General features: G+C 40.0%; 1 protein-coding gene across 1 annotated transcript; it reads right to left on the reverse strand.

Annotated features, from left to right (window-relative positions):
* Positions 1 to 512: 512 nt before the first annotated feature.
* Positions 513 to 7,634, reverse strand: DYNLRB2 (dynein light chain roadblock-type 2). Its single transcript, XM_045890697.1, has 4 exons — positions 7,560 to 7,634; positions 5,281 to 5,356; positions 1,623 to 1,790; positions 513 to 755 (listed from the first exon to the last, which is right to left on the reverse strand). The coding sequence occupies exons 1-4, from the start codon at positions 7,560 to 7,562 to the stop codon at positions 712 to 714; spliced, it is 291 nt and encodes a 96-aa protein (XP_045746653.1). The 5' UTR covers positions 7,563 to 7,634; the 3' UTR covers positions 513 to 711.
* Positions 7,635 to 12,957: the final 5,323 nt, after the last annotated feature.

The following is a 12,957-nucleotide window of genomic DNA, read 5'->3' on the forward strand; positions in this document are numbered from 1 at the left end:
AAGGCAAATATGGCAAAATATTAACATCTGTTCTAATGGGGCTTGGAAATCTGTTATATTTGTTCTATTATTAGTTTCATTATTTTCTGAATGTTTGAAATGCCTAGTAAAAATACACCCTCTGGAGTTCTCTGGTCAGCCCTCCAAGTGTGCACCTGGCCCCAGACCCACTGCTGGTCCCGCAGGCTGTGCTCTGAGGAGTCTGCTGGGCAGGTGGGAGGAGGCGCTCAGCCTTGGGGCTGACCCTGCCCAGAACCAAGCCTCCGACTTTTTACTTCCCTTATTTAACCTGGGAAAGCATCTAGTGCCCCCAGAGGGTCAGGACTTCCTACTTCCCTGGTCGCTCCTGCTGTGCTCCACCGGATCTCCCCACATGCTAAGGAAATGGGCAAAATGACACAGTCCCGCTGCTTCTTGGTGTATCTCTAGACTGCAAAGACTGTCGCAAGGAAGCCTGTCTTCTCACGAGAATCCTTCAGTTTTGTTTTGTAGAAAAAAAAGAGAGACCCACATACCAGAATTCATTTATTACATAGCTAAATCACAACTTTACAATACATTCGAAAGGGACTAAATGAGACGTGCACAGTAGTTTACATGTAAAAAGAGAAAACAATATCCAAAAGGTCAGTTCGATTGGAATATAATTTTAGTAATAAAGAGTAAAGGTTTTCGGCCGGGAGTCACAGGACAAGCTGGGCCGTAGCAAGGCTATTCGCATGGATTCTGAATGACAATCAGAAGATATTCCTTATCTGTGGAGAGAGGTGGACAAAATTAACCCACCCGAAAAATTAAATTTAATAAATGAATACTTCAGCTAACCTGCTTTTCTCTTCAAAACATCACTTGGACTTTCTATAGACCAATGAGGTTTCCCATCCTCATTGCACTTTGGAATCACCCGTCCAGCTTTCAAAAGCTACCATGACCTGGGGCCCAGTTCCAGAGGTCCTGATTTCATTGGCCTGGGGTGAGGCCTCAGGTATCAGTAATTGTTTTTGTAAAGCTCTCCAAGTGCTTTTACTGTGTAGCCAGAGTGAGGACACAGGTGGAGAAAAAGCTTCAGTTTGTGGGTCATTCTGATTTTATAGATGTTCTATAGAGAAGTTTGTTCTAGACTAGATTTTGGAGCATGAGTCCTGTTTTATACAGACATTGGCTAATACTGTGCATGTAATTCCTTCAGGGAAAGAAGTATTTCTATGGCTGCTGTCTGTCCATAGACCAAGTGAATGGGTTCTCTCCCAGGGAAGGTGTAAGACCCTACAGGCCTTTGATCCACTCCCTATTTTATCCTTTGGACAGGAGACATTTCTCCACTCTCCTGAAAGTCTCGGTGTCCTAAGTTCACCTAATGTGGGACCTACATCTCCTAAAAATTTTGATTTCTGATAAATGCAAATGGGCAAAAATTTCAACTTCTTCAAAGGTTACATTTGTCCCTAATTTCACAAAATTTCCAGGTTGGATTTTTCAGATTCAAACATCTTCATTTTGTAATTGAAGAACATTATGAGCCATGTTGCATGTTAAAATCTATACTTCCAGTTCATTGAAACAAAGCTTCTATCCGGTAAAGCAGAAAGATGTTTTAAATATGAAACAAAATGCCACATTACCTGGGGCTACCATGATTTCATGTTTCTTTGATCTGATCCTAAGAAAAGTGAGGTCGTTCTGAGGATCAATGTCACGGACCGTGCTCCTGGCTTTCATCGTCAGCTGGTGAAGAAGACCTGCATATTGAACCGTTGTCGAGTTGTCCAACGTTGTTCGGATAGGAATGCCTGTTACGAGATTCACTTTTGGGTTAACATTTTTTGACTATCAAAGGAATATGCACACGATGGAAACACTGGAAAATACTGGTGGTTGTAAAGTGGAAGAAAAAGTTATGGCCGAGATTACTCACTGGTAACAATTTTAGCTTATTCCTTGCCAATCTTTTTGTCTTTACGTGGGTTTTAAAATATACTTGGTCAAACTATCATAACAAAATTGACTCTTGCTTATTTCTTCATTTAAATGATAGCATATACAAGCTGTTCTTGTCAGTGATAATGCCATCAAATTAGTTTTAATGGCTGTCCACTATTTTATAAACATAATATAACCAATCCCCCATTGTTAGATTGTTAGGAACTGTTTTTGTTGTTACTGTTGTTGTAGCTAATGGTGTGATGAACGTTTTGGTGCATACGTTTTTTGGAAGCTGTGAATTGATTACTTCAGAACTAAGGTAACATATTACTCTACAAAATGTACCTCCAAGCGGCTGGTCTACAACCATTGTGCTTCGAAATGCTTGGTCTGTGACCTGGTGCTAGTTTCCTCCCCTAAGGCTAGAAATAGAAAGGGATATCACAGCCCACGTTGAAGAGTGTATCAAAAAGGGATTTTAAACAACATTTCTTTGTATCTCCTCATACAGTATTTTGCATACCTTAAATTTTATAGTAGAGGACACAGCAGTGAGGGCACTCTGGTTTTGCTGGGCATTCCTTGGTTTGCGCTCATTCTTGGCTTAAGCATTATTAAATTTAGTTGCTTGTGTGCTCTATTGTTCCATTATGTGCATTTAAATCTGAACCTATTAATTTAACTGGGAAAATCTAGCTAGACAAATATGCAAGTATAATTCAATTCCGTTCAAATCAATCTAGCTCAATTCAGGTTGCTTGGTGCTTGGGGCTTATTTTTGAACAGGTGCTGTGCTAGGGAGTTGTGTTGAATCTGAGAGGGCCTTCAGATGATTTTGAGAACTACCAGATAGCCAGGGAATTGCAAGGATTTGTTTTGCCAACTTGCCTTTTATTTAGGGGGACATATAAAGGTGAGTTTGGGGTTGCTCAGATTCTACAAGTACCTGAATTAAGGCCAAGCAGTGAAAGAGGCGAACATAGCTCTGGGCTTTCCCTCAGAGAATGCAATTCCAGAAACTGTTACACAAGAGAGGACTTCAGGTGTGGAACAGTAATTACAAACTAAGGATTTTCCCAGTTTTTCATATTCTTTGAGAACATCCATTCTGACCATGAAACAGACTACTTGCTTTTCTCTTTTAAGAAAACCATTACCTCCGGAATGGGTCTTGCCAAACAAGACAAGGACAATATTTACAGGAGAACCTGTTCAATAAATAAGTTTTTATATCAGATGTGTTCATTTCTGTATAATTATTTGTTGGCCACTGTGCCCTGAAGTCAGTTATGTCATTCACAGCTGATGAAACATGGCAAGGCCTGTGTCTTTAACAAGCAGCAGACTGAAATGTGGCAAGCACTCCATCTTTTGAAAGCACATCCCGTGGACTAGTTTCATTCTGCATCCTGAAGAGTGACTACCTACAAAGTCTGCACTGCTCAGTGTCAAAACAAGAAATACAACCAGAATAAATTATTTAAAATATAGATGACAAGATTATGAATCCAGTGCTCAGGCCTATTTAGTTAGTCTATTCATGATCCAAGTCAGTAAATAAAACAGTTAGCCTTTCTGAATAATAAGTGCACGCCGTGGAAACCCTGGGAGTTGTTCATATCCACTACAGACCGCTTGAAAAAAACCAATCAACAAATATTTATTGAGCTCTTTCTTGGTACCATGTGAGGTAATTAAAAAATAATTTATTAAGAAAGCAATTTTAGCCCATGGTAGAAAATTCACCTACGTCTTCTTCTGAGAAGTAGTCATTGGTTTCTTTGGTAACCTTGCAGAGACATTCTAAGTGTGTTCAAGTATGTTTGTGTTTGCGTTCTTCATTCCTTAATTGTATTGTTCTCTATTCTGTACTTTTATTTTCATTTCAAGACTTGGAAAATTATCCCATTCAGTACACATAAGGCTGGGCCACTCAGGTTTGTGACTGCATAACATGATTGTTGAATGGATGCCTTATGAACATGTAACTAATAAATCCTCCTGACGGGCATTTAGGCTGTTCCCAATCTTTGACTTTTATAAGCAAGGCTACAGAATATGTCTGTGTGCATGCCATTTCACATTTGTGTCTAGGGGTAGGATAAATCCCTACGATGGAACTTCCAGAACAACGAATATGAATTTGATATTGCTGAATTTATGGTAGTACTTTAAAATAGGACTCTCTATGATCCCAGTAAGCTGGTAGTCTTCAACTGTACATTTGTATTTTGGTTGATTGTATTTCAAAAGTATAAGGAATTGGCTGGATGGCTAATAAAATCTAGTGAAATTCAAGTGATAGATTGTTAGAGATGTCAAGAACACTTAAAATTAAGAGCCAACAGAAATCAGGCTTATATATACATAAGAATATGTAATAGTTATGACTGCCTGGGACACAAATATGTATATTCACCAGTATCTAATTCAACAGTCAGTGCTGCAGTATTGTAAACAATGAATGGTTTTATAAATGAGAAACCAACATTAACAAAGAATCTATTCTAATAAAAACCTGTACCACTCTGCAGTGGGCGAAACCGATAAGTCTACCTTATCGTCATGGATAGGATGCTTATGTTTCAGTAACGGTGAAACCAAAGGACTCTGGTTAACACATCATATGAGGAGATCTAAATGTATAAATGTGGTAGAAGGCCTACCTCTTCATGAATAAAACCTGAAGATGTGTTAAAATGATTTGCTGAAAATGACACTAAAACCACTAGTAGTAAACAAGAACACATGAACACCATCTTAGTTAAATATTTTCAGTATTAAGGTTCATGGGTCTTCTGAAAGCAGCAAAGCTGCGCTATAATAAATGGTACTTTCATCTAAAATTGAGTAGGCTGCTGAAATGGAATAGCTTATGAATTCTGGTCACACAACTTATACCATATGCTATTAATAAACATGCTTGTTATACACTCTGGTTGTTAATAATCTGACCATAAAAATAAACCTTTCGTTTATATGTTTGGGAAAAAATTAATTTGGCTTTCAGACGAGTGCCCTGAATCCTAATATAATCTTATCCTAGTAGGGGTTAATTAGATGAAGTTAATTGGTATTAAAAATGATATTTTGTTGCCTTTGGATAAGAAAAATACTGAGAAACTTCAGGAAAGTAAAGCAAAAATCAATTGTAATTCCAACACTCAGAGATGATCACCGTAACACATCCCTGCCTTTTCTTCCATATGTCTTTTAAGTGTGTATTTGTGACTGGATATATTTATGATTATGATACTTTTTATTTCAGATGCTAAGATGTCTGTCCTAGGCTTGGCACAACAAACAGGTTCTTGGTTGGCTTATGCATGTCAAGAAGGCATCCTGTTACATATTTACCTTCTGCATTTACGACCATAGTTCCGATAACCCCTTTATGGCTCTGGATCCTCTTTAGGGTTTCCTCCACCTCTGCCTGAAGAGATCAGGAAGGCAATTAACCAAAGGGGGTTTTTGTGGTAACCCCAATCCTAAAGTGAATAATGTTTAGAGAGACACCTACCCCCCAATCTCCTTAACCTAAAATACTGGATACTATAATCTCAGACCTCTGGAAGAGAGCTTTGAAATGGTCAAGTCCTGTATCCAAGCCTATATAAGACTCCTACATACAACCCTGACACATCTCTTGGCCTGAACTCTTCTAGGAGTGGAAAGCTCACTGCCTCACAAGAGTTCACTCAACTTTTAATGTCTCTATTTGCTGGAAAAGCATTCTCTAAATTGGACAGAAATCTTCTCCCACTCATGCTTTGCTCATTGATCTTTCTGTATTCATATGAAAAATTCCTTTTCTGTATTATAGTCCTTCAAATAGTTATAGAGATATATGGTTACCTCCCTCTGTCTAAAAGTATCCCTTCACGAGATATCTGATTTTTAGTCCTAAATATTACCTACTTGGGAGTTCAGATGATTAAATTCAGGATATTCTGTAAACACAACATATTCCAGGATTCTCTTGGTAATGAGAGCCTGGGTCTCAGTGCAAGCTGAATGTTCAACCATAAATGATCATGTTGGAACCCCTTAATTAACTCAGCTTTCTGAATTAATCTTATGCACAGACTATACTGTACCAGTTTTATTCCCCTCTACCAATGCTAAAATCACAAATAATCTTTTTCAAACTTGCATATTATTCCCGAGTGGTCACTGGATTTTCTGAATTCAAACAGTATCCTGCAGTTTCTTGATGAGGGTTTGTGATTTATGTTTTCCTTCCAACATCACAGAGGTGAACATTATCCTACTTTAGTCAAAAAGATAGTTTTCTTTTGCACTTGATGTGGGCAGGGACACTTATGTCCTCTTTTCCACCACTACAGCAGGTACTTCTGAATTTCAGGCATTTGTGTACTGGACTCTTACTTTTTGCCATTATGAATACCATCTCTATTATTTACCTAGCATGCTGTTTAAATTATCTCACTATTAAAAACTTAAACACATTTTACAGGGAAACTATACATCACTACCACTACTAAATGGAAATCTGCTACTGTTTGTCATAAACAGAAATAACCATAAAAGCAAACAAAATGGAGAGAGAGCATATGATTAAATTCTACCCCAAAGAAAGGTCTGAGCCTGAACTCTGATATTCAGGTGAAAAATGGAAATTACCAAATGACAGTGGTGTTAAGGACCTAACAGTGCTGGGGGCTTTCTCCTGGATATAGTCTACGGGCTGGGGCGGGGGAAGAGGAATAACTTTTCAGATGTGATTCGCTGTGTTACTTGTTATTTCCGAGCTACCTTACATAGCAACTAGAGTTTGCATATCACTTTGGGAAACACTGCACTACAGCGAAATACTTATACAGGGGATCCAAAATGTATTACATTTTGGCCGTCTTTAAGGACAATGTCCACAGCTCCTTACCACCACTCACACCCGTTTATCTTTTTTTTTTTTAACTTCTCTCCCAAATACCTCTCTGCTGTCAGCCTTTCCCTCTCCTCTTCCAGTTGTTTTATAAATGCCTCCCAATACAATCTCTGAATCCCCATCTCCAATCCCCTTTTCATTCCTCTTAAAATTCTCTCACCTTGCTCCTTTTCAAACTATCCCCAGTCTCCCCTTTCCTTTTCTTCTCCTTCTTTTTCATTTTTTTGCTCTCTCCTCCTCTTCCTCTTTATTTTCCTTTCTTCTTTCTCAGTGTCGCCTCCGTCTCCCCTCTCCCCATTCCCCTGCTCTCCCTGTCGCATCTTTCTTCCTTCCCAGGATCTGACTTTGCTCCTCTCCATCTCGTCTTTTCCTTTTCAAACTTTTCCTCACTATCGACGTCTCTCACCCCCTCAACATCTTTCATTTCCCCCCAATCTCTCCCTTTCTCGATATCTACACCCCGCAAATTCCAGCCCCCGGAATCAACTCCATAGGTAACTATCCCTCAAGATAGTTTTCCCCATCTAGGTATCGTCTCCCCTCTAAGGTCGCCCTCTCCTTCCTCCCGGGTCTCCCCGTCGCCTCTCCAAGAAGCTTCTGGAGCCCCCAGCCCTCGCTGCGACCCCGGGACGGGCGGGCCGGGGTCGGCCTCGGGGGCCGGACAGGGAAGGCCCCCGACGTCGGCGCCCCTGAAGCGACGGGTCGCAGACGCAGGCTCCAGATTTACCATTGTGCGGACGGCGAGACTCGACTCAGTCCGGCACCACCGCTGCCCGGGAAGTCAGCAACGCTTCCAGCCGTTGCTAGGAGACGGGGGAGGATGTGACCTCCCGGAAGTGTCGGTGCCCGCGCCTGCGCGTACGCTGGTCCCGCGGCAGCCGGGGGCGACTCTTCCGCCCTGAAGTGGTCTTGACGCCTTTCGGCCGCCGTAGGCGGAGGTTGAGGCCGGTGGCCCTCGGTCGCTTACCTGGGTGCGCCAGGGCCCGCGGGGTCGTGGGCCTGAGGAGCCGAGTGGGCATAGGCCTGGTCATTCGTTCGTCCATTCAGTCATTCATTCCTTGAGGTACGCTTTAATGTAACAGCCACTTCCTCATTCGAGAACGTTTTCTCGAGCCCCTGCCACGTGCCGGGTGCTCTGGGCCTGAGTTCACTGTAGCCGAGGAGACAGACCAAATGCGACACACGAAGCAACACTGTCCCGGTGTGATACGCGCTCTGGAGCCAATAAGCAGGGGATGGGGCCGTCTGACTCTGGGCTTGGGCCGCTTTAGAGATTTGGTGACAGACTCAGCGGCCTCGCGACGCTCAGGGTACTTCCTTTCGCACTGTCCCCCACCGATAGTTTTTTTTTTTTTTTCCCTTAAAATATATCGCAGCATTGAATAGTACAACCATATATGTATATATTTGTTGATTTATATCTCCTTACCCCCCAGACAGTAGGGTAAGCTGCATCTTGACTCTCTTCAAGTGGTAGTGTCCCCTTACTGCTCTCCACTCAGTTGAAGAGTTTCTACTCACCAGTGTATTTGTTTAATTCATTAGGGTTTTGTTTTGTTTTATGCTTGGGGTTTTTTTTTTTTTTTTTTTTGGTCATTATCTGTCAGTTCTGAGTTGCTGAGAAATTGCAGGTGGTAGTGTTGGAGGCTCAACAAATTGCCATAGAAGAGCATTTCACTAGCTATTTAAGGAACTGATGGAGGAAACGAAAAGGCCAGTTAGGGATGGTCAGCAGTCACTTGACCTTTTGAAGGGCATTGGTAATGTCTCTGTGGCCTGGGAGGCAGAGACTAACCATTGTCAGAAGTGCAGCAGGAACATGGGGTGGCTGGAGTCATAACGCCTTGGGGTTTGAAGAGGGCAAACACTGATTGCTAGATACAAGTTACAGGTTGGGAATTCATCCCCGTTGGACCATGCTGTAAGGACTCCCTGTGCTACTGATGGGGTTTGTGGTTCCATTTCCCAAAAGCAGCCTTCCAGCCAAACAAGTCATACTTATTGTTAAGAATGTCAACTAGAATCTGGATGGGCCCCTGTCAGGGATGCTCTGAAACAATTTTGAAGTTGGTCCATTTCAACTTAAGAGTCTATCATTTCGTGACATTATGACAATACTGTGAGAAGCTCTAGTTCTGCTTTCTTTTTTTGGTGCTGGGGGAGGAGATAATGGTCACTGTCATTCTGTCCTTTTTCCTCCAAGAAACTTAAAAATGCCTCCCAAAACCCCAGATCACAATAGCTAAGTAATCCTCCTTTTGACCAACACCTGGATCTCCAACCAAGATTATTTGGAGTGGACAGCTGAGGTTGTAGGGGAGGAGTCTGGTGTGTGTGTACAGATCTGGCTCTTGACTGTGCCTATATCTAGCATTTTAAATAGTAAAAGTATAGGTATTTTCAGTAATAAAAATGGCTGAATTTTATAAAGACCAATTCTAGGGCTCTCTGGGTGTTTCTGATCAAGAATATTCCTACTTGATTGTGTAGCCATTTGTTTTGCTTATAAAAATCAGTGGCTGTGCACCATATCTTTTATGTCAGTCAGCTTTAATGAAGGAATCAACTGCATATGCATAGAGTGTGAATCCCCCCCTCGTTTGTGGAGTCAAGGTGTCAAACTCGTTCAATAGCTGACAGCTGTGATTAGAGCAAAGCAAGACTCCAGCATGAAAGGCACTGACAGGAGTACCCAACTGCTGAAAAAGTAATAAGAAGTAGCCAAACTGACTTCTAACCAACAGTCAAGTTTGACTCACTGTGCACAGGAAATCAATGAGGAGAATATGAGCCATTTTCTCCTTATTGATTTTCACTTCTAATTATTCCTTGGAGGTAGCTTGGTTTAATTTTTATGCCTTTTTGTGAATTATCCCTTTCCCTTCTCCTCCTCCTGCCATCCTGTTACCCCTCCTTTTAACCTACAGTAAGTGCGAAGTAACTTTGAACTTAAGTGAAAGAATTAATGCATATTTTTTTTCCAAGTACTCTGAAGTGACCCCCAAATTTGTGGTACATACAGAGACAAAGTCCACTATTCTTCACATAATTTTGTCAAAGAATTTTGTCAAAATGAGGTGATTTTTTTCTGAGGTCTCTCTTTCCCACTGGTAGTTTGCTAGTGCTCTTTGCTTAGCTTGAAGAAATCTAGGTAATTTGATAATCTTGAGTCATCTCTTGGAATTTTCTATACCACCCCATACATCTATCTATCTTTGGCATTCGTGTTTAGTTGGCAAATACTATAAACTGGGCCATGGAATATATTTGGTGCCCATTTTGTCATAAGATAAGACATTCTTTGTCAACTTAAACAGAACTTCTAGTACTTATTTCACTTCAGAAAGTGAAATGTTAGATTCTTTCATTAGATTCTTTGAAAATGCCCCCTAGTAGTAAGGCAGAATTAGAGGATGTCAGTGATCTCAATAAGTATTGCACATAATACAACCTGATGCCAGAGATTTGCAGAATTATAGGTTTAAGGTTTCAGAAGGTCAACTATTTTCTACTTATTAGGACAAGGGCACCCTCTAGGGTAATTCTTTCCAGGAGTCAAGTGTCACATAAACATTGACTTGCCATAAAGGAATTCTCCCTGTTGGAATTAAATGGTTTCCTTGAGCGCAGAATTTGGAGTTGCATGCAGCTGTGGTTGATGTTCCTAGGTGTGTTTCCCTGAGTAAAATAAATCCTCAGAACTTTCATTTCCTCATTTATAAAAGAGGAAAGATAGTATCTACCTTAGGGAGTTGATGTGAGATTTAAATCATACAGGTAAATGCCTGGCTTGTACCAGATGCCCAATATGGGTCATTTTGCCACGTTTCTTTCTTGTGTCTTTTCCTTTCTTTAGTCCATCCTTCCTTTTATCTTTCGTTCCTTTTCTCTCTCCCTCTATCGCATCTCTTTCTCTAGCCTCTTCCTCTCTACTTCTGTCCCCTGTTTCTTTCCTCTCTTCTTAACCACTTTCTCTTCAACCTCCTTTTCCTTCATGCCCTCCCTAGGAAAAATATCCAGAATTCATATTGTTGACTTTCTCACTAAAGGACATCTTTCCCTTTCTTCTCTTATTCCCTTTCTCCTGCTATTCACATTGAATATATTCTTCATTGATCCCTAATCTCATTTTCCCACAAGCTCCATTTTTATTTTTATTTATTTAAGTAATCTCTGTGCCCAGTGTGGGACTCGAACTCACAACCCCAAGATCAAGAGTTGCATGCTTTACCAACTGGGCCAGCCAGGTGCTCCCATAAGTCTTATTTTTCAACTTCTAGCTCCAGTAAGCAGTTCCCTACTCAGTGAATTGCACTTAGTAGAAATTGTCAGTATCTCAGAGTTGAGGGCAAACTAAGTATTTTCTCATCTGTTAATTTTGCTCAAAGAAGGAAGGGCTGAAGGGAGCAATAAATCCCACATACTTTATGTACCCCTTCTTTTTTTCTGATAATCCATTCCCAAAGTCTTTCATCTGTTTTTTTCAAGCTCTCTGATCTATTTAGTTTCAAAATTAGGTTAAATTTGGTAGGTATGACACAAAAAAGGTTAGATGCACAAAAGTTAGGGTGGTGAGTTACTAAAAAATGAACTCTTGTGTAACTCTCAACTAGGTGAAGAAATAGAACACTGTCTGTATTCCAGAAGCGTCCACATGGCCAATTCCAATCATTGCATCCATAGTGTATGGCCTCAAACACCTAAAATATTTATCTGTCCCTTTACTGAAAAAATTTGCCAGTCTCTGTAATAGTCTGTTCCTTCTCTCTTTAGTTTTCAAATATGTTTGGTGGTTGAAAACAAAAAATTGTAACATTGTTCAGAGTTTTCAAAGTATATACATACAGTATGTAAAATAATTACAGTAGAAAGTCGGGGAGGGAAAGTGATTTATCTAAGAGTAAGGATCTTACATTCCACTTGAAGTATTTAAGTAGTGATTCTAAGTAGACTGAAAAATGAGGTATATAGCTCCTAGAGCAACCAGTAAAAAAGCATACAGATGTAGCAAAACATCGTAATAGATATGTTAAAATGAAATACTAAAAATTGTTCAAATAATCTAAAAGGGAAAAGGGCAAACAGTGGAATGGAAAACAAGTGGAACAATTAGAAAGCAAATATTATAATTGTAGAATTAAATCCTGATATATCAGTGATTGCATTAAATGTAAATAGTCTAAGCACATCAATTAAAAGACAGATTGTTAGAATTAATTTTAAAAAAAGATCAGTGATTTGTGTTTCTGGAAATTTGGAGTAGATGTACTTTTCCCTATTCCTCCTACTAAACATAACTAAAATGCCTGGAAATTATACAAACACAAGAAGACTCTGGAATATGGAAAGAATTAGATTGCCAAGGGAATTTGGGACCCAAGGAATGACACGATCATAAGTTACCTGGGTTTTCTTTTTGTTGCATATATTCTGGACTTGGAGCTGAAGAAGCTGGTAACCCAAAAATCTGACAGACATGGAAATTTTAAAAAGCTTTTTAAATTAATTTTAAAATTAAAATTAAAAAATTAAAAAAAGTTTATTCTCTAGCCAAGGGACCAGGAAGGGACCAGCCAGCAAGATGGAAAGTCATAGAAAATAACCATACTTGTCCAGCCAAACACCACAGAAAAAGACTAGGAAGGCCAGGTGGAGAGTATAGACTTCCACTCTCACTTTACTGTAACTCCCCCCATCCTGCACCAGATAATATCAGAGAAGGCTTAGTAAGAAGTCAGTTCTTTCATCCTTCTTGGTATTAACTAATTAGGCACCTCCCCACACCTTGCAACAGTTTCAGTGAAGTCCATTTGGGGAGCCTGGACGGCCACCTCCACTGTAGCATATGATAATCACATTAAATATAAACAATCAAAATATACTAATAAAAAGGTATAGATCATCAGAGTGGATTAAAAAACATGACCTAACTACATGCTGTCTACAAGTCACTGACTTCAAATATAATAATATAGGCATATAGAAAATAAAAGGATGGAAAAAGATATGTCATGTAAACAATCCAAAGACAGCATGAGTAGTTATACTAATATTAGATAAACAGACTTCAAACCAAAGAAATTTGCCAGGTACAGAGAGGACCAATAATGATAACATGGTCACTT

The sequence above is a fragment of the Mirounga angustirostris genome, unplaced genomic scaffold, assembly GCF_029215605.1.
Source record: "Mirounga angustirostris isolate CCGP_5_RB_7025 unplaced genomic scaffold, mMirAng1.0.hap1 SCAF_16, whole genome shotgun sequence".
Classification (NCBI taxonomy): domain Eukaryota; kingdom Metazoa; phylum Chordata; class Mammalia; order Carnivora; family Phocidae; genus Mirounga; species Mirounga angustirostris.

Bases quoted from the DNA above. Each gene is read 5' to 3' on its own strand.
- DYNLRB2 (XM_045890697.1), bottom strand. The intron at 1,791-5,280 runs GTAAATATGTAA...ATCTCGTAACAG, and splicing joins TATGGTCGTAAATGCAGAAG to GCATTCCTATCCGAACAACG. The intron at 756-1,622 runs GTAATGTGGCAT...CTCTCTCCACAG, and splicing joins TGAAATCATGGTAGCCCCAG to ATAAGGAATATCTTCTGATT.